The sequence below is a fragment of the Nilaparvata lugens genome, chromosome 6, assembly GCF_014356525.2.
Source record: "Nilaparvata lugens isolate BPH chromosome 6, ASM1435652v1, whole genome shotgun sequence".
Classification (NCBI taxonomy): domain Eukaryota; kingdom Metazoa; phylum Arthropoda; class Insecta; order Hemiptera; family Delphacidae; genus Nilaparvata; species Nilaparvata lugens.
Genome location: NC_052509.1, coordinates 15,680,710 through 15,704,574, shown reverse-complemented (window position 1 = coordinate 15,704,574; position 23,865 = coordinate 15,680,710). Strand labels below are relative to the sequence as shown.

At 35.3% G+C, this 23,865-nt stretch overlaps 3 protein-coding genes across 4 annotated transcripts in view; 1 reads left to right on the top strand and 2 right to left on the bottom strand.

Annotated features, from left to right (window-relative positions):
• LOC111044585 overlaps positions 1-17,362 on the top strand; it is a 37,279-nt gene extending 19,917 nt beyond the window's left edge. For both annotated transcript variants that reach the window (XM_039430233.1, XM_039430234.1), the window contains exons 4-7: positions 760-1,717; positions 7,990-8,236; positions 15,640-15,939; positions 16,827-17,362. In XM_039430233.1, the coding sequence (XP_039286167.1) occupies positions 760-1,717; positions 7,990-8,236; positions 15,640-15,939; positions 16,827-16,884 (1,563 nt within the window). In that variant the 3' untranslated portion in view covers positions 16,885-17,362. The remainder of the gene's footprint in view (positions 1-759; positions 1,718-7,989; positions 8,237-15,639; positions 15,940-16,826) is intronic.
• On the bottom strand, positions 10,016-14,216 carry LOC111044593. The gene is made up of 2 exons (XM_022329780.2): positions 13,883-14,216; positions 10,016-10,899 (listed from the first exon to the last, which is right to left on the bottom strand). The coding sequence occupies exons 1-2, from the start codon at positions 14,040-14,042 to the stop codon at positions 10,313-10,315; spliced, it is 747 nt and encodes a 248-aa protein (XP_022185472.1). The 5' UTR covers positions 14,043-14,216; the 3' UTR covers positions 10,016-10,312.
• Positions 17,363-20,213: 2,851 nt separating the features above from the next.
• The window catches only part of LOC111044592 (mismatch repair endonuclease PMS2), a 36,528-nt gene continuing 32,876 nt past the window's right edge, over positions 20,214-23,865 (bottom strand). The window contains exon 14 of the mRNA XM_039430232.1: positions 20,214-20,539. Coding sequence (XP_039286166.1) covers positions 20,480-20,539 — 60 coding nt within the window. The 3' untranslated portion in view covers positions 20,214-20,479. The remainder of the gene's footprint in view (positions 20,540-23,865) is intronic.

The following is a 23,865-nucleotide window of genomic DNA, read 5'->3' as shown; positions in this document are numbered from 1 at the left end:
ACAAGGAATCTAACTTGATTGAAGTTGGATAAACTTGAGTGAATTTGGATAATGATTAACTATGTCGATTTGCGCTTCAAGTTGTGCATGATTTGTAGCCTATAATGGACTTGGTGCTTCCTCAATGAAATGTTGCTGTCCAAGTAAAAAGTAGGTCAGGCAGGAAGCAGCTGCTTACAATATCGAATTCATCAATTCAAACTGTTCATAAAAGAATCCCTTCCTACTGAGCCTACAAAGAGATGGAAAGACTTCCAATCATGCCATGCCAAAAGAAATCGGAACAAAAACCTTTCTTCCATATACGAAATCATATGAAGCACGAGGTCAAGCTAATTTAAACAATCAATCAACAAGATAACTATAGAAAAGCGGTGTAGGAAAAGGGACAGGTAATACGAATCACGAGACGAAAAGAGGAAGAAAAAGAGACAGGGTTGGTTCAGAAATAGAGGAGGAGAAATGATAATTCAAAATCTAGAATCAATAGGATAGGCAACAACCTTAATTGGAGAGTGAGCTTTCATTTAATTTGATTGAAAGCTTTGATTTGTAGTATTTTCATAGGCCGACTCGCGTTTCTCAGTTGTGAAATTTCCGCTTCCTAGAACCATCCACCATAACCCTTTCAGAATGTGTGTATGATTTTCTATTTATAATTGGAGGATAGGGTGGGTGTTATAATAGCCGTTTAGTTGGCCAAAGAATAGTGATGCTAGAGACGCTGAAATAAACTCATTGTTTCTTTTTGTTCAACAGGTAACCACAACAAGCGAGCCAGACTACTCAACTGAAATCGCTGCTCAAAAGTATATTAGTGTTGAAGGAGAACAGCAGCTAGGCAAAGTAGAGAATCATGGAAGAGATGGAATGGAAAACGGTGGAGAAGGCGATGAGGTGATGAGGTCAAGATCGTTCGAAAGTAGAACGGAAGAAGGGCGAAACAATAATCACGAAGTTGAGGGAAAGATGATGAATAACAAAGAGAAAGAAATGAAGGAGGGGAAGTCAATATGCATATCGATAACTGACGGAATGGAAGAAGATGGTAGGAGGAGGTGCAGTGTGAGTGAGTTGGAAGATTATGATGATGATGAAGAAGAGGAGGGGGATCGAGTTGTTGAACAGAGGTTGAAGTCTTCAAGAAATAAGAATGTGGTACGGGGTGTTAGCTCACTGACGTCATCCCCAGATTTAGTAGTTAATAAAAAGGTGGACTCTTACCCGGGAACTCCCAGTGCCTCGAGAAGCTCAACGCCGGGAGGTCAGCCACTACCCAGACGGTTGATGTCAGCACCTGCACAATCCATCTCCAAGCGACCTCTGTCTCAGCAAGAGAAATCGTCCCCTCAGATCTCGCAACAAGCTCGCAGGAAGTTGAAGAGTGCCCGCAGAAAACAACAGAAACCAGAAGAGGAAGACATTTCTTCAGGCGAGGAAAACATCGAACAAAAACCTCGCCGAAGCAGATCGGCGAGAACGTCAGAGGTGATCACGATGGTATCGCTCCTGAGCCCCGGGCAGAGTGAACAGGAGGAGGACGAGTGTGTCACCATGGTGCTCGGTGCCACCGCTGCTGATCAGCAGACACCACCATGGCACCAAGATGGCGGCACGAGTAACGGTGTCACCAATGTCAACCTGGTGACAAGTTCACCGTTCCAAAATGGTAGCACCGTCAACCCCATACTGTGTATACGGAAGCCGGTCAAAACAGGTGAGTAGGTCTGCTTCAAAATAAGCTACTTCGTCCCATTGATGGAAATAAGCTTAAGTTGAACATTCGATCCTGCTTTTACAAAGAAACTAGTGCCAATTCCTCCAATATTTTTATTATATAGGATCACTATTACACTTTTATTATCGTTGATGATACAACCGGTTTCAGATTACCTTTATTAGTTAGGGCTACTCTTAAATAGAAAGAAATAAAAAGCCAAGTACTCTTTTTTTAAATGGTATTCAATTGGGAATTAAATTGTTTAAAAACAATTTAAAAGAAGGGTACAGATGGAAATTACTGAGATATAATAATGAAAATTGAAAATATAATAATTATAATTGAAGAAAGGGTTTTCGATTTTCATTTCTTTCTAACAGGTTTCAGATATATTACATCTAATTTTGTTTACTCATAAAAAACGAATGCCGTTTCCTCCATTATTTTATTCGGAAATTAGAATCCAACAAGTGGAAGCTTCAGATGATTGCTGTTTAGCAGGTCAATGCACTTTGAATTATCCTGATAATTGAATGAAAAGTAGTTTCTCTACTTCAGGTTAGTATTGCCAAACTGAAGAGTGGTTATTGTTCTTTCCACAGTTGAGGCAATCTCACACCGCCGTAGCGTAGTGTTTGGAATATGTCTTCAGTAAGTCACGCTTTACGACGTAGACGTTTTAAACGTGGCGTCGTATCTCCTAATGTTGAATCCACGCTACTCCGGTTTGAAATGGACAGATTAATTATCATCAGGATATACGTCGGCTACGTTTTTCAAAAGACGGTACTTTAATAAGCTTTTTTATATTTGTAACATTTTATTGTGTTTTATTTGTTTCGTAATTCTTTGTAATTTAATTTTGTCTTGTTTTGTGTGTTTTTAATAAAATTAAAAAAAAAATTGAAAATTGAAGCTAAGCTACGGCGGTGTGAGATGGCCAGTAGGGTTATTTTCTTTGATTGATGTACGGTACTCTAATTTTCAAAAATGGAAATTCCCTAAGACACGAGAACGAGTAGATAATCCAAAATAACAATTGTGTATAGAAGAGAAGAAAAAGAGAAGAGGAACTCAATAATTCATTCACTCACTCAGAAGGACTAAACGTCTACTGACGAACCAAATTTTACAGATAGCCTACAATGAGATGGATCTTTGGACGCTTACTATAAGAATGGATTTGAAGAAAATCAAAGAACTCCCAAAATCCGACAGATCCTAATACAGTACCGTAATTTAATGTTCTGGAAGTGGAAGAAAGAAATATTTTGATAACAATTTTTGGTAAGTACAACGAGAATAATATTTTCACTTGCAGCAACGAGGAAGTCTATAGACATGTTGAGAAGATTTCGGAAGTAGTCTAATCAGAAAAAGAAGATTGGCGTTCCATGCTCATTAAATTTGTTTAGAATGGATCCTGGGAGAGACAAGAATAAAATAAGAAGTGGAAAATCTAAATTAAACTGGTTTATAGTCTAAGAAGGATATGCGAAAATTAAATATAACATAGGCAGATTTACTGATTAGAGCAGGGCTACGGAATCAGCTTGATGTTTATGTTTTCCCAGACGAACCCAGAATTGAAAGCTGGTCGATAGAAAGACGAATCGCTCAGAGTGCGAGGATGAAAGAGCATTGGAGGCGAAAGCGGAAGACCAATACGTAAATAATAATCATAATGATGACGTTAATGATAATGATTATATTGTTATCGGTTAACGGCTCTAACCGGTTATTCGACGGTTAACGGCGAATTACTGTGGTCCTTGGTTGGCCTATCCAAAAGATAAAAAATGCTGTTCTGAAAGAGCTTTGAAACTAAAGCTAAATTATTTTGCATTAGGTACAGTACGCAAAATGCACAACAATCAAGCGCTTACCAATAATCGGCTTTCTTCAGTAACTCTATGATTTTTTTGTTTTTCGAGAAATAAGCATAATCATTTTTTTTAATTCAGTAACAAGGATCCGAGAATATATAAAGAATAATTATTATTGTTGCACTGATTGAATGAATTATACCCAGAACATATTAAGCGTTTTTAGTCACCAGGGCAGAAAGCTCTCCAATTGGCTGATTGGGTTGGCACCTGAAGAAACTCAAACTATGGTCTGGCCCTTACAGAATGATAAGCGAGAAATGAAAGAGGGGGGAATGAAGAAGAAGAGAAGAATAAAGTGGCGGAGGAGGAGAAGAAGAAGAAGAAAGAGCAGCTTGCTAAGAAAATGCTTTCACGACATAAAGTTGTGTTGTTTAATCAATTGAGTGTAAGTGGTGTGAGCGGTGAAATAATTACAGTTATCAAGCACAAACTTTGATTCAACTTCAAGTTCAAGGAGTAAGCAATAATAATAGTAGGTAGGGTATAGGAAGGGATGTAGTTAGGGTTGGTTAGTGTTAGGATAGATGGCTGATATTTGCGTGTGAGCATGAATGACTTCCTTTCCGCAATTAACTTGAGAGCAAGAATGAAGGTATGAAGGAATGAAGGATGGTGGCACAGATTCGGTTGAATAGAACCGGGGTCGGTATGAAAATTGGAGAGAGACATCAACCAGTGATCACAGAAATATTTATTCACTTTATGCATCAACTCACCACTCATAACGTTTTCTGCGTAAACGTGAATAATTTTTCGTTCGATTTATTTTATTTATATTTATTTTATTTTATTTCATTGGCAATTACAGATCATAATTATAATAAATATAATATGATTGGGAGAAGACAACAGGCATAGCCCAAAACTGTCTTCTCCCAAATTTTTACAAATAAAAGTTTTAAAAAAGAATAAGGTTAAGATTTCACTTTTACTTCAAAAAGTCCAATTTCCACTTCAAAACTAATTACAAAACTAAAAATTTTGAATTTTGATATTTAAAAACTGATTAAAAACAATAATATTTCACTCAAATCTCTACAAATTGGAAATTTTATGCTGAACTATTGCATTTTTCATGCAAAAACTGCTACGTAAATAGCTGCTTGTTGGCGGCAGACTCAAGTGAGGCGGCCATGTGGTCCTTTAACCACTACCTCCGTAAACAAAGCCATACCGTAGTTCATTCTGGTGACGTTATAGCACAGGTAGGGCTCTCCTTCACCAATAAAATTTTGTTGATTTCAGTTGATCTATATCAGCTAGTGTTTTAATTGGTTAAGGAGCCCTACCTGTGCTGAAGTTACCATCAACCACAATGGCTTTGTTTGTGGAGGTAGTGCTTTAACTCGACAACAATTGGCGATCTGGCCGAACCGATCTCATGGAGTTTGGGGGGAATGATAAGCTGCTCAGCTCTGTCAAAGTAATCCCCCCCCTACCGCTTGTCTGTATCATGATATGAGATCGGAGGTTAACAAAAATGAACCTCGTATATTATACAATTACAGAATCAGGGCCCCCCCCCAAGTATAGCGCGGTGAGGTAGTATTTCATAGTGAAGCTACATTGCTCTTCCAGGAGGAGAACTTCCATTATGAGCTGCATCCTCTCCTTGATAATCATGCTATAGATTTTGTAAGCAGTGTTTAGCAAGCTGATTTCTCTATAGTTGTCACAGGAACTTCTTAGTCCAGTTAATATAGACATAAAAAAGGAGGTGTGCTTGCAATTTATATTGTAGTTATGATTTTTAAATATATTTTTTGGATACATGAGAGAAGACCATTACAAATAGTCCAGAACCTCGTATTTTCAGCTCATTTTCCAGTTTTCAGCTTTTTCTGCCAAATCCAAAGATCTGACGGAAAAATTTGCTCCAGCCATTGTTTTAGATTATAAAATGAGATCATTCGCAACTATCTATCTCCAATAAGTACTGAGTTATGATTTTTTTAAAAATGAGTGAAATTCAAAGAAAAAATCAACCTGTATCCTGATCTTAGATTTTAGAGCACAAAAATACGCCTTTGAATTATACATTTAACTAATTGGTAAAAATCGGAAGATATTGTTGATAAGAAATTAAAACTCATCAGAATTAATTTTGTCTTTAAATTTTACTCATTTTTGAAAAATCATAACTCAATACTTATTGGAGATGGATATAGATAGTTGCGAATGATATCATTTTATTCAGAATTTTATAATCTAAAACAAAGGCTGGAGCAAATTTTTACATCCGATTACTGGATTTGGCAGAAATAGCTGAAAACTGGAAAATGAACTGACAATACGAGGTTTTTGGGCCACTCTGTATCTAGCACAAGAAAATTTTGCATGAAGAAAAATTGGTTCTGGACATTTCTCATGTATCCAAATAATATATTAAAAATCTGGTGAAGCGCACTCACACAACTTTCCTTGCCGTTATGAAAATTGATCACCTTACGCTAGTGTTCTCGCGCATCCCAAGTCTACTATTCAAATACATGAGACAGCTGGTGATAGGACAATAACGCTGGAGACACACGAGGTCTGCTACTTCGTAGTGAATGATTTAATTGCCAACAGTTTGCAATTAAATTATTACATTTTCTCGAATTTCAAGCTTATTTTCAATTTAAGGTGAACATGTTACTGGACATTGATTGTAGAGATTTTCATGCTCAATCTTTTCCACTTGGATTTTTTTGTTTAAATTGTATATGAAGGCTGATACTTGAGAATCTAAAATCAAACTTCGCATAGATGGGGCGGAGCTCCTGAAATTTTTACAGATATAGGACTTGTTGCAGTTGATAGAGCTCATCAATGACTATTTCAGGTATGAATTTGATCAAAATCGTTGGAGCCGTTTTCGAGGAAATTGCGAAAAACCCTGTTTTTGGCAACATTTTCGCCATTTTAGCCGCCATCTTGGATTGCATTTGATCGAAATTGTTCGTGTCGGATCCTTATAGTGTAAGGACCTTACGTTCCAAATTTCAAGTCATTCCTGTAACTGGGAGATGAGATATCGTGTACACAGACGCACACTCATACACACACACACACACATACCAATACCCAAAAACCACTTTTTCGGACTCAGGGGACCTTGAAACGTATAGAAATTTAGAAATTGGGGTACCTTAATTTTTTTCGGAAAGCAATTATTGTCTCCAGCACATATCAAATGGAGGAAGCGAAGTTTGAAGAAGAGTTCCCTATGCTTGAACAGCTCCATATTTAAACTATCCGGTCCAGCTTGTCTTATTTCATACTCTTTTCTCACCTTGTATTCTGCAGGCTAAAACCTATTTGATTTTAAATTTCCGTTGATATTCCTAAATTGAAATATTTTGAATTTATCTTGAATTGAAAAAAATTCAATTTAGAAATACCAATGGAAATTTAAAAATAAATAGGTTTTAGCCTGCAGAATACAAGGTTAGAAAAGAGTATAAAATAAGAAGTTTTATCACCCAGCATTGGACAATGAAGCGACCAATGACGACTTGCAGGTTGCAGGGGCAGTGGGCGCGCACAGGCTCACTCAATGACTGGAAAATTATACACCTATGCTATGCGTAGAGTGACTGTATTTACCAAAGTTTTAATTGTTTATGCCACAATTAACACCACACATATAAGTAATGAGTTATACATAGACATGGATTGATAAGAAAATGGTTCAAGACCTTTAACGTGAAGGTGAAATAAAGGCAATTGAACCGAAAATGTCGGGGCGCTAATCATCATAGGGCCGCGGCGCCCGGGGCGACCGCCCCGGTCGCCCCACCCTTTGGGCGGCCCTGCACAGAATACAAAATGTTGTATTCTGTGATACAATGTTCTAATTTGAAGCAATTCTATTCCGTAATCATATTAATATTACATTATTTTCTCTATAATAATTGAAACGATGTATCAATAAGCAATTTCCTATCTTCACTCTATGGCACAAGATTGTTTTTTGTGATTTCTATGAATGTAGCCTCATTCATCAATTTTTATTATACAAGTGGCTCAAAAGTCACGACTCATCATGTAAAAATGTATACGGTATGCTATGATGCTATAAACTCATGAGTAAGAGACTTTGGATCTCACTTATTACTAATGACTTGTACATCACATATTACTAATGTACAGTAATATTTCTATTTGATTTTATGTTTGTAACCTAATAATTATACTGAGAAGTTCAAAATGAGGAGTTATTTGCTGAAGCAAGCAAGACGTCATTACCATCAGGCTATATTGATTCACATTAAATGTACCAAAATTAATGAATATTTAAATATAATGAATAATTAATAAAATTACATACTAAAATTTTCAGAACAGGGTAGAGTTGATGTCTGAGGGATCATTCATTGTAATGCACATTTGTTGCAGTATCATTCCAGCAGCAGCTGGGAGCCCGCAGCTACGCTAACAACTTTCCGTCGCGACGCGGGGCGGCCATTCTGCCTGAGGAGTCTCACAACCCGGCGCCGCCCGTCCTCAGAAGCACCAGTTTGGTTGCTGCCTCGGCTGGCGCGGCGAAAGGGGGCGCTGATCTGGGAGCCGCCTCGCTCAAACGCAAACTGGTTAGAGCAAGCAGTTCCAAAGAGAGCACCAGTGCAGGCCTACAGCCAATGACGTCAGTTACAATTACTTTAGATCAAATGTTTAGTAACAACTTAGAGAAAATTTAGCATAAGAAGGTATCCTATGGTATAAGGCGTTAGGCGTTTATGTTCCAATTTTCTATGTTAACTCAAGCCGATAGTTCACGCAGTTCTTTTTAGTGAAGCTATGTGACTGTGGTAGTCTCTCATAGAGTGCCGTTCTTACTCTCTCACCCAGTGAGGATAGAATGTAAAATACATTCTCTACTCTCTGCTCTCACCCGGCCAAAACAGTACGGTAGTTGTCTTGAGTTAACAAAAATCGGCTTCAAATTAGGAGCATGAACCTATACCATAGGATATCTTCTTAAGCTATATTTTCACTATGGTAACAGTTGGTGAAGATCGAATTTTAACTTCTCACTCGGTATCAGAACTTGAGAATGTTTCTAATAATGCCACAAACAACTCAACGATTTTATTTCAGATCAGTAATTTTTATCAATTATTAATTATTTCTGACATGTAGTGATTATTTTGGATTTATCAATCAAACCCTGCTTTCCAATAAATTTCCGCTCAGTTGGGCAGAAATTTATACCATTGTTTCTTATGGGAGTGTTTACATTGCCAGAATGAATGAGTAGACATTCATTGATTTATCACCGAGAACCAAAGCTGATACATTTCCGAAAATTTATCATTAAAAGTAAGTTGCATTTACAACTGAAGAAAGTTAATAATAAATGTAATGAATGAGTAGAAATTCATTAAACATTTACTGAAAATCGAAGATGAGAAATCTTCTGAGATTTATCATTTATAAAAACTTGCATTCAGTAAGTTAATAAAACTTAAATAAAATCAAGACATATCAAGTGAAAACTAGACAAGTGTAGGACTAATAACACTCAGCACTGATAGTAGAAGCAGATTCCCTCGATAATGGTATTAATTGAATTAAAGTACCTATTACAAAACTATCGTGATTAACACTGGAGACACAGTCTTGAATTGATTATTATTTTAGCTGTAGGTTTGTAAACACTCCAGTCATAACGTAAAAACATTTCCTACAATTAAAATAATTACTGCATGTTTGTATAAAGGTGCGTACAGATATAAGCGCCTCCAACACGCTCCGCCCTCGCCCCGATCATGAACGTTGCAGGAGATGTTAGCTCTTCTCGCGTTCCACTCTTGCTCCCCGGTCGATCATCAATCGATCTGCTTGAGTGACGTTCGATTGCGGAGCAGAGCGAAAGTCTGTACGCACCTCAATGTAATGAAGATCTCAAGTGATTCTCAAGTGAAGATCAAGTTAGTAATGGACCAAGAAAATTACATAATTCAAAGCAACTATTTTAATATCACAGGTAATTAATTACAAAATAAATCACTGGGAATGATGAATACAATTAAAGCCTCAGTATTCATCAGCAAAAGAGCAACAATATCACATGATAAACTGCTGAATTGTAATAATTTATACAGTTTAAAAAATAATAAGGTAGGCTAAAATAAATATCTGAAATTGTTGTTGTTTTGACTATTTTGTCTAAATTATAGAAAAAATGTTTAATATAGTGTTAGTCTAAACAAAATAGTTTGTTCAAACAGATAAAATGTTTTTCAAAACTAATACTCCCAGATATAAAAAGTAGCAAGTTTAGATGATAAAACATAGGAGTCTTTAAATTTAGTTCAATTTACATGACTGAGTCATAAGCAGTCTATTGCTAGAAACAGAGGTACATTAATCCTCAGTTCTTCCCCAGAGGAGAAGATTTGAATTAGTTTTCACAAGTTATAATTTAAAATATTTTTTCATTTAATAGACAATTTCCATTCTAGCCTTGATCTTATTTGTGATAGAGAGTTGGAAGAATTCTGTTTGACTAGCAGGGATCAAAACCACAGTGAAATTCTCTTTTGTTTTTCATCATTCCGGGATCATGAGTGAATTGTTTCATTACACATTTAAGCAGTATATTGCTAGAGACTGGTAGATTAATCTTCAGTTCTTCCCTACCGCCAAATAGAGGAGATTTGAATAGTATTCACAAATTATAATTTTTAGTTATAATTCATCTTGGAAGCAAACTGCTCTAGTCGGGTAAACTGCCAAACATTTCTTTGTAAACGATTTCTTGCATCTTTATACGAAGTACTAACTTTTGGTCAGGTGTCAACTGCTTGAAATGTGGCACTAAGCTCATGAAAAAATGATAGTCATCATCGATTCGTTGAAACTGGTCACTGTTCGGCCAAATAAACGACCTACGTGGTTCGGATTCTACCTGTTCAGAAGCACTCAAAGCGGAATCACTTAGTGCTGTGTCCTGGATTCCCACACTAGCAAAACTAGTTTGGGTTTCCATTGCAGTTACTTCTGTTAAAAGGTCTTTTCTATCCACTCCCTCTTTTGAGTCATGTCTATCAGGTACACTCTTAATAATTTTGTCATTGTCTTCTTCTTCTCTCTCCATTCCACACACAGAAAGATCTTGCACTTCTTCACTGGTTTCTTCGTCCGATGACTTTCCAACTTCGTTCATAGATTTGTTGCATTCACTGTCCTCGAGGAAACTCAACTTTTTGAAGTGGATCCATTTCGATTTCTTCGTTCCACGTTTTTTGCTCTCTTTCCGAAATGTGTCTTTCAGACCTTTCCATCGTGATTTCAGAACTTCCTCTGCAACAAAAAACGAGAATGGAAAGGAAATATTCATCGAAAAGACGTGCTTAATAGTTTGTGATTATTGCAAACTCAAATGAAAAATAATATTCAATGATAATAATTGTGAAGAAAATTGTATTGTTGAATATTAAAGTTGAAATAAGTTACAAAAGTTTCTCTAAGATAATATCAACATTTCTAATCTGCATCTTCTTTCCTGAACAATTCCTTCTAAGATTGGTACAAAATAGTACATGAACTAAAACTGTCCAATAAGTATTTAAAAATTAAATACATGGGTCTGGGTCACTTATAGTAAACTGTAGGTCAGAGTCTCCTTCGAAAAAAATTCCAAAGATACGCCGAAAAACTGCGTTTTTCCAGCAATTTTCTTAGCTTTTTCAAGAACTAATTAACAAAGAAATGTTCAAATTTGATACACGAGCTCAGCTAAGATATAAAAATATTGTAGAAGGGTTTTGAAATAACGCCCAAGAAAAGTGGTTTTACTGCATTTTTCTAGCATTCCCTAGCGGGTTTTTTTACATTTTTCAAGAACTAATTAAAAGAAAATATTCAAATTTGGTACAAGAGTTCAGCTAGCGTGGAGACATTGTTTTTTATAGATGGCTTCTTAATTAGGCCGAAGATACGCCCAAAATTAGCGTTTCTTGGCGTTTTCTCATCTTTTTCAAAAACGAATCAACAAAATTCGGTATTCAAATTCGGTAAACAGCTTAATCTGAGGTGTTAAAATGTTGTATTGGAAGAGCTCAGGTATACGCCCAAAAACTGCGCTTTATAGCTTTTTCAGAAATAACTTGTCATACATGACATAAAAACCTATCTAATTTAATTTGAAATATTATTTTGTGAGTTGGAAATCTAGTCGCGGATTTAATTAGCCTGTTGAAAATGTAATTGGTAAAGCGATTAGATCTCCTTTGTGTAAATTAGAGCGTGTGTTTTACCACGTTTCTTGAAGGTAATATTTTGATTTTAAGCTCCAGGCTGAGACAGCCTATATGTTTAATTCTCCAGACAAGATCCCTTCAGGGAAGCAATGCTTCAATACAAGCACCTGTAGCTCACAAAAACGATTGGAAGGGTATGGGCCTTGAAAGAAAAAGTCAAAATCTGTTTTGTGATACAATCCAGACCTTGACTCGTATACGAAAGGGCAACTCACTCTTGTTTGTACAGCATGGAGCTAAAAATAAGCATGGGTCATTATATTACCTTCAAGAAACGTGATAAAAAACGTTCTAATTAATTTACACATTGGAGATCTAATCGCGTTATCAATTACATTTTTAATAGGCTAATTTAATCCGCGACTAGATTTCCAACTCACAAAATAATATTTCAAATTAAATTCAATAAAATTATATGGGTTTTGATGTAATTTATGACAAACTGAATAGGTATTTATTAACTCTGATAAAAATAAAAAATGTTGAAACCTTCACTACATAATTCGAATAGAACAGGTAATTGAATCAAGCCTGAAAGTCTCTTTTGAATTTTACTCAAATACCTGCTGATTCTTTCTCTGAAAGATCCAAAGACCGGGGGTCCATGGGGCCAGAGCCTGCCAGCTTGTTAAATCCGTTTTAGACTAGGCGAACACCAGTTAGTCAAGACAAGACATGATCAGACACGTTCAGTCACAATACTTCACATAGTTGCTTATGAAGACATGTCTAATATTGCAATAACTAATCAGTGTGAATTGCGTCATAAGCAAAAATGTTAAGTATTGTGAGTAAACGTGTCTGATCATGACTTGTCTTGACTAACTGATGTACGGGTGCGCTTAGTCAATCCAAGACAAGACACATATATCACAATAATTCACATTGTTTCTTATGACGCAACTCACACTGATTAGTCAGTACCGTAGAAGCGGGTAACTTTGAACACTTTATCAACATTCCTCATCAAAACCAAATTAAATGTTATTTTTAGTGATCCATTTACTATACTGAATCAGGGGCACACATGTATACTTGCAATATTTGTAATGATAGCAATTCATCTCCTTCTGGTTATTGAAAAATAATAAGAAGAAGGCATGTTCAAAGTTACCCTCATTGTCGGCTAACTTTGTACAGACAACTAGAACCTACTAAAATGTATATTTAAAGCTACTGATGCCACAAATTTACACTCTATGTGTGAGTAAATTTGTTATTAAAAAATCTAGAAACATTTTAAAGCATTTTTATTTTCTCTTGAATTAATAAGTGTAAAAATTGAAATTGCCAATATCATGAAATTGAAAAATTATCCAACATTGCTAAATGTATCATAAGATGATACCAGCAAGAAGAGGTGGATCATTCAAGTTTATTACCAAAATTAATGATTTGGTTCTTTTCAATAATGAATCCACCTCTTCTCACTGGTGTCATCTTTACTTTTTTTACAATATTATCGTCCAATTTAACAATTATTGATCTGTCTTCAATCAATGGCCAGATAAATTTATTGTCCACTTTTCTACTCTTTCTTAAAAAAATAAATTCAGAAAATTCTGCATTCACAATAAAGTCCACTTGACCAATGTAAAATACATAGAATGCTGATGGTTTGGTCTCAAATCTAACATTATAGAATTTGCAATTCAGTCATTGCAATTAGACATGTCTTCATAAGCAGCTATGTAAAGTATTGTGACTGATCATGTCTTGTCTTGACTTGACTAACTGGTGTGCGCCTAGCCTTATAATATTATTCTATCCCAAGAACTTTATTGGCCAGTGAAACATTCAGGCCCGGTTGCACAACAGCCGGTTAAATCTTAACCGTGATTAATTTCACGAGAATTTCAATCAGAATAGGCGTTTTTGAAAAGACGGCTTCTCTGATTGGTTCTTGTGGAATTAATCACGGCTAAAATTTAACCGGCTGTTTTGCAACCAGGACTAAATACGATACCTACCTACATAACCTACAAAAGATATAAAAAATATGTCATTTGGTAAATCTTACTCACTTGGTGATTCCAGTTCAGTTGACACTTCTTTCCATAAGCTTTCAACAAATTCATTATTTTTATGCAATAAGTTGTTTCTATCCCATAAAGGCGGTCTGGCAAATACAGCAGCAATCAATAATTGTGAGTCGAGAGGAGTGCTACAGCTTTTACCATTCATACTACTGAATATTTAGTCCTGAATAACACAAATTCAATCTGATTTTTTACCAGATATTTAATTCAAGATGTATTTGAATGAGACATTAGAAAAAAGTTATGTAATAAATACAAATACTAGGCCTTTCCAAGTTGACGTTGACAACAGCAGACGACGAGACAAGTTTACGTTCAAATTTTATCGATTTTGGTTTTTTGAGTATCGACTTTGTTGACTATCAAACACAACTTGATAACACCTCGATGTTATTGAGGCGCGGTAGTTTAAAACATTATTTGATAATAATAATTTTGTTTTGTCACTTTTGTAATAATGTAAATGTAGTAAACATACCTACAATATTACAATACGGCGAGGTGGAAGTGGTGGAACTATACCCTTGGGTCTCCCCGCCATCGAAAGCCATACGCTAATAATAATATTAGTACATTTGTAACTATATAGTTAAAAATAGTTTTTGATAAAATATCAAAAACATTTCAGAATTCATTCTACAGTAGTGTTCTTATCAGTAAGTTAGTCAATAAATAAAGATGTTTATTATTATTATAACTAATATCTTATTGTGAGTACCGCGTTATACCTACCCAGGTATTTGATTAACAAGCTATTTGGTTGCTATAGGCCTAATTGACTATTTCCTCAACAAAGCAGTTTCGATATCCTTTTATAAACGTTGACAGATCGTTTTTTAACAATATAGAAATATAATAATTGACTGACAAAATATTTTATCTCATTTATAAAAATGTATTATCTTTATAGCTCAATATCAATAATTATAGAGATTTATTTTCTTTATGATTAGAATAATAAAATTGATTATCTTAAACAAGAATGAACAGTTAATATCACATCAGATATACTGGTATACATCAGCTATCCTCTGTATAGAAGGCCGTGAGAAGACAGAGAATCGGCAACGCTGTTCTCCTATATATTTATCCACTGCCATTATAAGGTGGACCTCACCATGGGCAGGACTTCCTATATACTCCAATAAAATATATAGGTCATGCTCTCCTGCCTGGAGGCCTACTCATCAATTTCTAATTTTTCATTAGTAGGCCTATATCAAAATGTTATAACTGAAACACATATAATATCATTAATATAATCTTCAATCCTTTCCCTACTTGTGTAATGAATACTATATTGTCTATTAAAAATTCTTTTCGCAAGTGATTTTAGGCTAATAAAAATGAATAAATAAATTTGGCTGGGGTTAGAGCGTTCGACAAGACGAACTAATGCTTGTTCTGAACAAAGATGATTAAAATCTGGATTATTAAGAGCCAGGTAAAGCTCTAAATCCAGGGAACCCGAAATTAGATTCATACCCGTTTGGATACACAATTTATCATGCTTCTCATAATATTATGTTGGGCTGTTTCTATGCTGTTTTGTGCTTCAGAATTGATCCTCCTTGCTCTATGTTCGTTAGGTCTGAGTATAACCTCAGCCTGTTATGCTATTATTGAACTATCACAAGCTGGTATAGTTCCTGGCATAGGTTCCTGGTTGTAGGAAGCTTGTCAATACTATAAAATAGCATAGGCCTACTTTAAAATTCTCAAAAAGGTTATTGTTTTTCAAGGTCGAATGAAGACGATGGAGAAAAGCCATCATCAACAACAAGCAACTTTACACCGCAAATTGAAATAGTTCTTTCACCAGCGAAAAACACAACCAAAGACAGCAGAATTCACCTGCAAGTGAAAGAACCCATTAAAATGGAGAAAAGAAGTGAGAAAACTGAAGAAGAAGAGGAGGACGAGGAGGAAAATGCTGAGAATGATATTCCCGAGTTTAAAACACCAAAAGAACAGGAGTGCTGGGATCTTTTCCGCAGAATGGTAGATAAGGGCATAACTGTGTCTTTTGAAACGGTTCTAAGGTAATTCAATTGAGTAATACATAAGTTATGAATAATGAATTTTAATTCCACCATAAAACCAATATTTAGGTTACTTTTCATTCTCAAGCATTGATGTGCCTTAATTTCTATGGGATGTCAGCTTTGAAAAAAATACCGACCCAGCAACATTTTTTATACAGTAGTTCTTCAAGTCATTCACAATATCCTTTCTAATTAAATTTCTTCAATATTAATTTACCATATTCTGTTATCCCGAGTACGAAAAATGTGTCTACTATATAATGAGAACGGTACTAATCCTCTGTTCTTTACTGAATACTAATTTAAAATGAATTGAATAGCTTTAGAAATATTTAAATTTTCTAGAGATGCACAATCATCTCTTTTGTGGCACTGTAAAAAAGGTGTTCAGAGACGTTTTGCTGTGACTTATTCTCTCATATGAATAAGTACCCTCTTCCTACATTTTTAGAATTAACTAATTAAATTAGATTTTATAAGATATTAAATTAGAATTGAGTAATATCAGAGACAACTAATTAAATAGTTTCTTTACTCCATGCAAATACCTGAAAAATAATGATTATTATGCTCAACATTTCATAAAAAGATAAGCTAAATTTCAGCTATTGAACCCATTATTCGATTATTACAAGTCTCTTTTGAATTTAATTTATATTACCTGAAGGCTTTTCAAATCTTCTTTAAAATAAGATGAATATCTAAAGGCTACAACCATACAGAACAGATACACATAACACATATTATTCGTGTATGTCGTGAAATATTTTCATAACATAAAACCTAACCATATAAGTTAATTTAATAGTACTTGTACAATACAGGATGGATGTTGTATTGTTTCAGATTTTGATAAATTGTCCAATTGTGTTGTATTTTTGCAGAGGCATGCTAACTCCGACCGAGTACAGACTTCGCAGACATGAACTGTTAGCTTCCTGACGTTTGACCAGCATGGACCAGCATGGGTCATCAGCAACCCGAGTTATCTCATCAGCAACCCAATAAGTGCCAGAGTCAGTGAATAGTGGAACCACGAATTGAAAAACAATAATTGATTTGGAATTATGATCACGATATCATGATCTGAGATAGGTCGTTCAACAACGATCAAGGAAACTTAAATATATTTTTGTGCAATTTGTCAATAAATCATAAATATTTAAAATGATGGCTATCGAAATCTGATAATCGAAATGAAATAGGTCGTTCAAAAAGGATAAAGGAGAATGGAATAGTTTTTGTTTTATTTATCAATAAAATAGCAATTTCGATTGAACCAGTTTGTCTATTTGAACATATTCAAATCGACTGAATATTTTGGATTCGTTCTGTCGTCAAGATGTTTTATTCATTGCTGATGTTAATAGAAGCTATTCAAGGACATAATAAATCATCAAAGTTTACATATCTGAGTGATTTACTGTTTTATAGTCAAAACCATGGCCGTTTTCACAATTATCGATTGTCCGCCGACACTCAAAATTGTCCTCTGATTCGCTAAGAATGAAAGGAAATGAAAATATTATCAGCTGTTAATTGGGGCAAGATCACATTAGGTACTTTTTTAGGCGTTTTCGGACGAGTCCGCAGGGCAGGAAACTCTCCGATTGGCTGATTATCAGCTGATTCCCGAACGCCAAACCAATCAGCCAATCGGAGAGCCTAGCCTGTCCTGCCGACTCGTTTGAAAATTCCTAATGTGATCTCGCCATTAGTTTTAGTAAATTGGAGGACAGTTCTGAGTGTGGCGACAGCCTATCATCTTCAAGAAAATTTTTATGATGGTAATGGTAAAATCGTCTCAACAACTCTAAAGCCTGGTTTTCACTAGTAGAGTTATACTCTGTACAGAATTACTTCAGACTTGGGATGGACATGCGCAGAAGGGAAAGCATACAGCGGGAGAGATACAGAGGCGCGATGTTGCCGTTTTGAAGCGGCCAGCGATCTCCAACTTCCAGTGACTGTTCATGTGCTCATGCTACACATGCGAAGTTTCCTGTCTGGAAGCGGTCAGACGACTGACAAATTGGCAACTGCGCTTCTACCTATGACTATGAATCACTGTAATTGGCTGATCTCCCTCCACTTCTCTGCGCTGCATATTCCTCCAAGTCTGAAGTAAATTTGTACGGACTATAGTGGTCGAGTAACTGTTTCCACTACAATTGAGAATAGTAGGTAAAGTGTGTTGCCTAGTGAACAGAGCTAACCTTAAAATGTCAATACTTTATAATAAATTAACACTTGAACACTTATTAACACTGTTTAATAAATAACAATACTTCTTAACCTTGATAGCCTACGGCACGACTCTACTCTACTATAGTGAGGTCCACGTTATAATGACAGTATTTGATCAACTTTGGTTTTGCTATCCTTGTCTATCATTCGACAAAGCCGGTGGTACTATCCTTTTCTAGGTCCAAAACGATGCCAATTATGTTTTTGACAGTGTAGAAATATAATTAATTAATGCAGAGAATCGGCATCGCTATTCTTCTATCTTTATATACTGCCAATATAACGTGGACCTCACTATAGCTCGAGACTGTTTTCATCAGCATTTTAGTGGTAGAATAGAGTGAGAAGCGGTGGTGGGGGAAGGCAAGTGGTAGAGTACCTACTATCCCACTCTACTCTACTAAAAACTAGTACTCTACAATGAACGTTTTCATTTGGAGAGTTCATAAGATAGTTAGTACTTGCCCAGGGAACTCTACCACCAACTCTACTAATGGAAACCAGGCTTAAATGCGACAAGGCAGGAGGGGCGTAGCCTTGAAGTGCATCAACGTGAACACTTCCATAAGTACCAATGGTATTCATTTATTGCCCAGAAGAGTAGAAACTCATTGGAAAGCAGCAGTTGAGATGTCTATATGTATAAAATCAGTTGGAACTTCAGCCATCAGCTGATCAAATAGCTGTGTTGGAAGTTTGCATGAAATTAAAACTTTCTGATTCAACCACAGTCTGCATGTTAAGGCGGGCTACACACTGGTGTCGTAAAGATGATGTCTACGACAAATCTCATGTCCGAGGCATGTCGCATATGAAACCAACCTGTGTTGTAAAATCAGAGCTTACTCACTGCTTGCGACAGATGTTCGAGGCATCGCCTGTGTATCGGACATGTGTCGCACGGAACCGGTTAGCCGGTTCCATGCGACACATGTCGCGCGAGACATCACTCCACACATGCGCTCTAGCCACTGTCTACTGCCAGCACTGAGCACTCTTTGTCACTGCTCATGCTCAGTCTGTAATACAGCTTTGTAACAACCGGAAATCACAAGACATGCGACAAGCGACAGAGACATGGAAAAGACATGTATGTCTCATGAAATTTGATAAGATACGACACGTGTCTTAAGATGCGTGTCTTGCGACACCAGTGTGTAGCCCGTCTTAATGTAACTTGAATATTGAAAAGAAGAGGATTAGCTTGTACATGTGCGGGATACTAAATACATGTTTGACGCATCATCGTTTCTGAACTACTGAACTGATCAACTTGAAATTTTGCATAAAAAAAATTCTTAATTTATCGAAGATGGTTATAGGCTTATTTCCATTTCTGTTACTAATCAATTAATTATAATTTTAATAAATTAAAGAAATTTATTCAATTTGTGATACAAAATACAAAGTTTACCAAAGATAAAACCCCAATCAAGTCGTTTTTCTATTGTGAATTATTACAGTTTATAATACTTTAAATATTAGCATGGAACTATGAAACTAAATTTAATCTATTTTAAGACTCAAACAGACCCTTGCGGAGCACAGTTTACCCTATCATGAATCCCCAATAAAATAGTATTGTTCATAACGTTTCCAAGTTGAAGGATAGGATGAGGATAATTTTTTATATAAAAAGAATATTACTTCTCAGGATAATGGAATGCTGACTAATAATCAATAAATTAATTTAAATAAAAAAGAGGGTAAGCTTTTCTACCTTCTAGGTTCCAAGATATTTCGCATCCGAAAAAAGATAATCTCAATAAAAAACATCCTATGAGGACTGAATAAACGCGAAATACGCGATAATCGAGCAAAATGGGAATTCAACCGATATAGTCTGCCCCATAAGGAGCCGTACATTCTGCAACAATCGAAAACGTTTATTGGGCCCGTATGGTAAGGGCCTAAGGGATCATAATTCTGGAATAATTTGCCAAAAAACCTTCAGACTTTCAACATGCAAACAAATCCTGTTTTGTTTGAAAATTTGATTGGGTTGTGTGAGTGGGCAGTTGAAATGAGATTAATTACATAATATTATATTTTTAAAGTAAAATATGCACCACTGTTATCTTTAGTTAGATTGAGTCTCCCAAACACTCACTTGTTTTCATTTAGTCATGGTTTCATTTGGTCATTATGATGACTAAGATCACAAAAACCAAATATTTACAGAATACCCCAAGCCGATCTTGCGATTCTGTCGAGACCGAGCCGATTATATTCTACAAATAAGATTACAATCTGTAGCAAAATGAAGAGGCCATAAAATGCGGATCAGGTATTATCTATACAGGTCCAAGTTCACTAAATGCCTCATAGTTGGTCGCCCATGTGGACAATTCTGCAACATACCAGAAAAAGAAACATTAAACATCCCCTGCAACATACGAACAACATTATTAGGAAAAGAAAAATCTCTTTCACAAAGGTCCGGTTGCACAAAATCCGGTTAAATTTTAATCCTGATTAAATCCAGGTAAACCAATCAGAGAAGCCATCTTATCAAAATGGTCTTCTCTGATTTGGTTCACGTGAAATTAATCAGGATTAAAATTTAACCGGATTTTGTGCAACCGGACCTTTGTGAAAGAGATTTTTGCATTCCACTGGGAATCTCAATCTCAATCCACTGTGATTAGATAGAACCTTTCTGTATAAACTATAAATATATCATTATCTCCTCTTTCGTATAAATTTTCTATGATTTTGTACTACGGAGAGAAGCTCGGTCCTCCGATAATAATAGTATAAATCAAGATGCGTATTTCGATTGCCGAGGTAAAAGATTTTCTCTACTTCAAATTACATTTTTCTATAATAGTTGTAAGGTATTAAAATGTGTATTGAGTATACCGTTTGTGATTTGTTTTAACAGGGAAACTCATCATTTTTTGATTGAATAAATTAGTAACCTTCTTTCCTCTTTTTCCCCAAGGCTAATTATGTCATTTTCAATTATCGAAAAAACTTATTCAAGCATTTTTTCCAACTTTTTACATCTTTGAAAATGCGGGCTAACTAGTAAATTCTAGGGGAATACAAATAATATGCTTTTTTAATAATAAAAGTGAATGAAGAAATTCTTTATTTAAAAAAATTGAGTCTGAGCCACAAATGGCGACCACATGCTCTCCTAAAATTGAAAAATTGTAGATTTCCGTTATTTGTTGTAACACGTTCTCTTAACATAATGTATTGTAAGAATATGGATGCTCAAGAGCTAGAATAGTAAAAAGAACCGTTTCTTGAAACTATTGAGAATACAGTTGAATAGCCTACCTAGCCAGACGACAGTGGTATTCTTTTCAAAATAGTTTGAAACAAAATCATTCTTTCCTAGAAACTTAACAACATTCTTAACGCTATTCACAGACACGTTTACAATAGAAACCACATGGCCCACTGTGTTTTGTGTTAACTCTTGTATATAGCTATAGCATAAGTTGATGGCAGGTAGATGTAGATGGTGTATAGCAATAAAGATATATAGTTAGGAGAGTAGTAGAATATAGATATTATGTATAAATATAAAGAAAATAAATAAAAATCTCAATACCCTTTTTCATTGAGATTTTTATTTATTTTCTTTATATTTATATTACAAGTAGCCCTATACAGGAAAGAGATAAATAAGATATTATGTAGTTTACAACGTTACCATGTGGTTAGCATATGAATATTATTGAAGCAATTATTTGATGATCAATTATCTGAATAAACATGATATGAGTAGATGTCTATATAAATTAGGTCATGAAGTAGGTTGGGCTATTTCTGAATTATTCAATAAATAGTATGATGCACAAATGATTTATAATTTAAACATTATTGTAAGCTGAATATTAGGCTGAAGAGTTTGAGTGTAGGCGGAGCTAAAGGGCGAAGGGTGATGAGGGGTGGAAAATCGTAGTGCTAGTATATAAGCAGGCAGACCATGTCTTGCGAGTTTCATTGCTCTTAGTCTCTTGGATTTTGGACAGTGTTCAGTGTAGGAGTGATTCTTTGGTTTCAGACTTCAATTATCCTATAGGGAATTGACTGAACCAGGTAAAGTTTCTATTTAGAATTTTCAATTTTCCTAATCTTAAATCCAAACCACCCCACCCTAAAAAGCCCAAATAAGTATATCAAATTACATAGCATCAAAGTAAACAGCAAATTTAATTATTATGTCTTTCTAAATACAAATCTGTTGATACAGTTTTAATTAACTTCTTGAAGCTTACAGTTGAAATTTTCTTCCAAGCACAAATAATAGTTTATTAAAGCAAGGCTCCCCTAATCGCAATAATTCTTTAAAATTTATTAATTCTTTTATTTTTGACTATTACCGTATTTTTAACTAGAGGTGTTCAATATTTTGATTTTATATTTTACTCTTCAAGTAACCTGATAAATAGGAACTGTTTGTTAAATTTTATTGCATAAAATTAAACTTGAACTGTAGTACTTTCAAAAACTCAATCATCTTGTATATTTTAAATCATTACTAATTTTTAATCAATTTCTATAAATTCATTTCAATTTGAAGTTTATTAATAAATTTATTAATAAAAAAAAAATAATAATAAAATTTATTAATAAATTCATAATTAACCTTTGTTTTGCCTTTCACTTTATACATTCCCTTACACACGACCCTGATCTATCTATCTTTATCTTTTTCTTCTATACTATTATTAGTGCAGTGAGTGAAATATAAGTATCCACACAGTGAGTGAAGTTATATATTATAGTACAGTGCATTTTATCAATTCATAGTAATTGATTGGCGCCGGGCAAAATTTCGTGAGGGAGTTCGAAACCCACTCTAAACAAAAACCACAGTATGAAGGAGTTCAAGTCGAACAAAAGGTTGTCAAACCTGCTGTCATTCTATAGAGTGTTTTGGGTACTTGAGTTGCGAGATATTACATGTAGTTGAGTGTTTGTCCTCCACATCACACAATGATCCCTTCCTCATGCTCTACTTATAGAGCAGCCTTCTTCCTTAAGTAGAGCAGCCGCTCTACTTATAGAGCAGACCCTTCTTTAAATTCTTTTTAAGTGAGAAGGCCCCCAATTTAGAGGGCCCTTCCTTGGCTAGAGGATTCTCAGTCTTCAACCATTGTGTGTATTGAGTACCATACGACACACACGTCTGTGAGTCTATAGTACTTTTCTACAGTCAATGGTGAAAAAGCCATTGTTAGAGGGGGGGTGATGCTCTGTGAGAAGACTTGCCACCGAGCACCAGATGGCAAGAATTTGATAGAAGACAGCAACGGACAACCTCGAAAGCAGATGCATCGCTTCTCTCTATATATACTACAGCCTCGTTCTGCTTTCGTGCAGCGAGAGTTGGCTCGCACTACAAAATTCCTCAACTTTACACTCTAATTACAGCTAAAATGCTGGATATAATCGAATTATGGCCATTCCATCGTTTGTATAAAGCTTAAAATCGTCGATTCACATAGTTTTCCACTTCATTAATCAATTACTGGTTTTATAAACTCCAAAAACAATGCAATCACAGTTGAGTAGATTGACAAAATAAATGAGAACGAGCACTTGGAAACTGTAAGTAGTGGAAAGCCGTCCCGCGAGATAGCGCTGAATCACAACAGCACAGTTGGCGCCAAAAATTGAGTTTCAAACTTGAAAATCGATATTATCATAAATAAC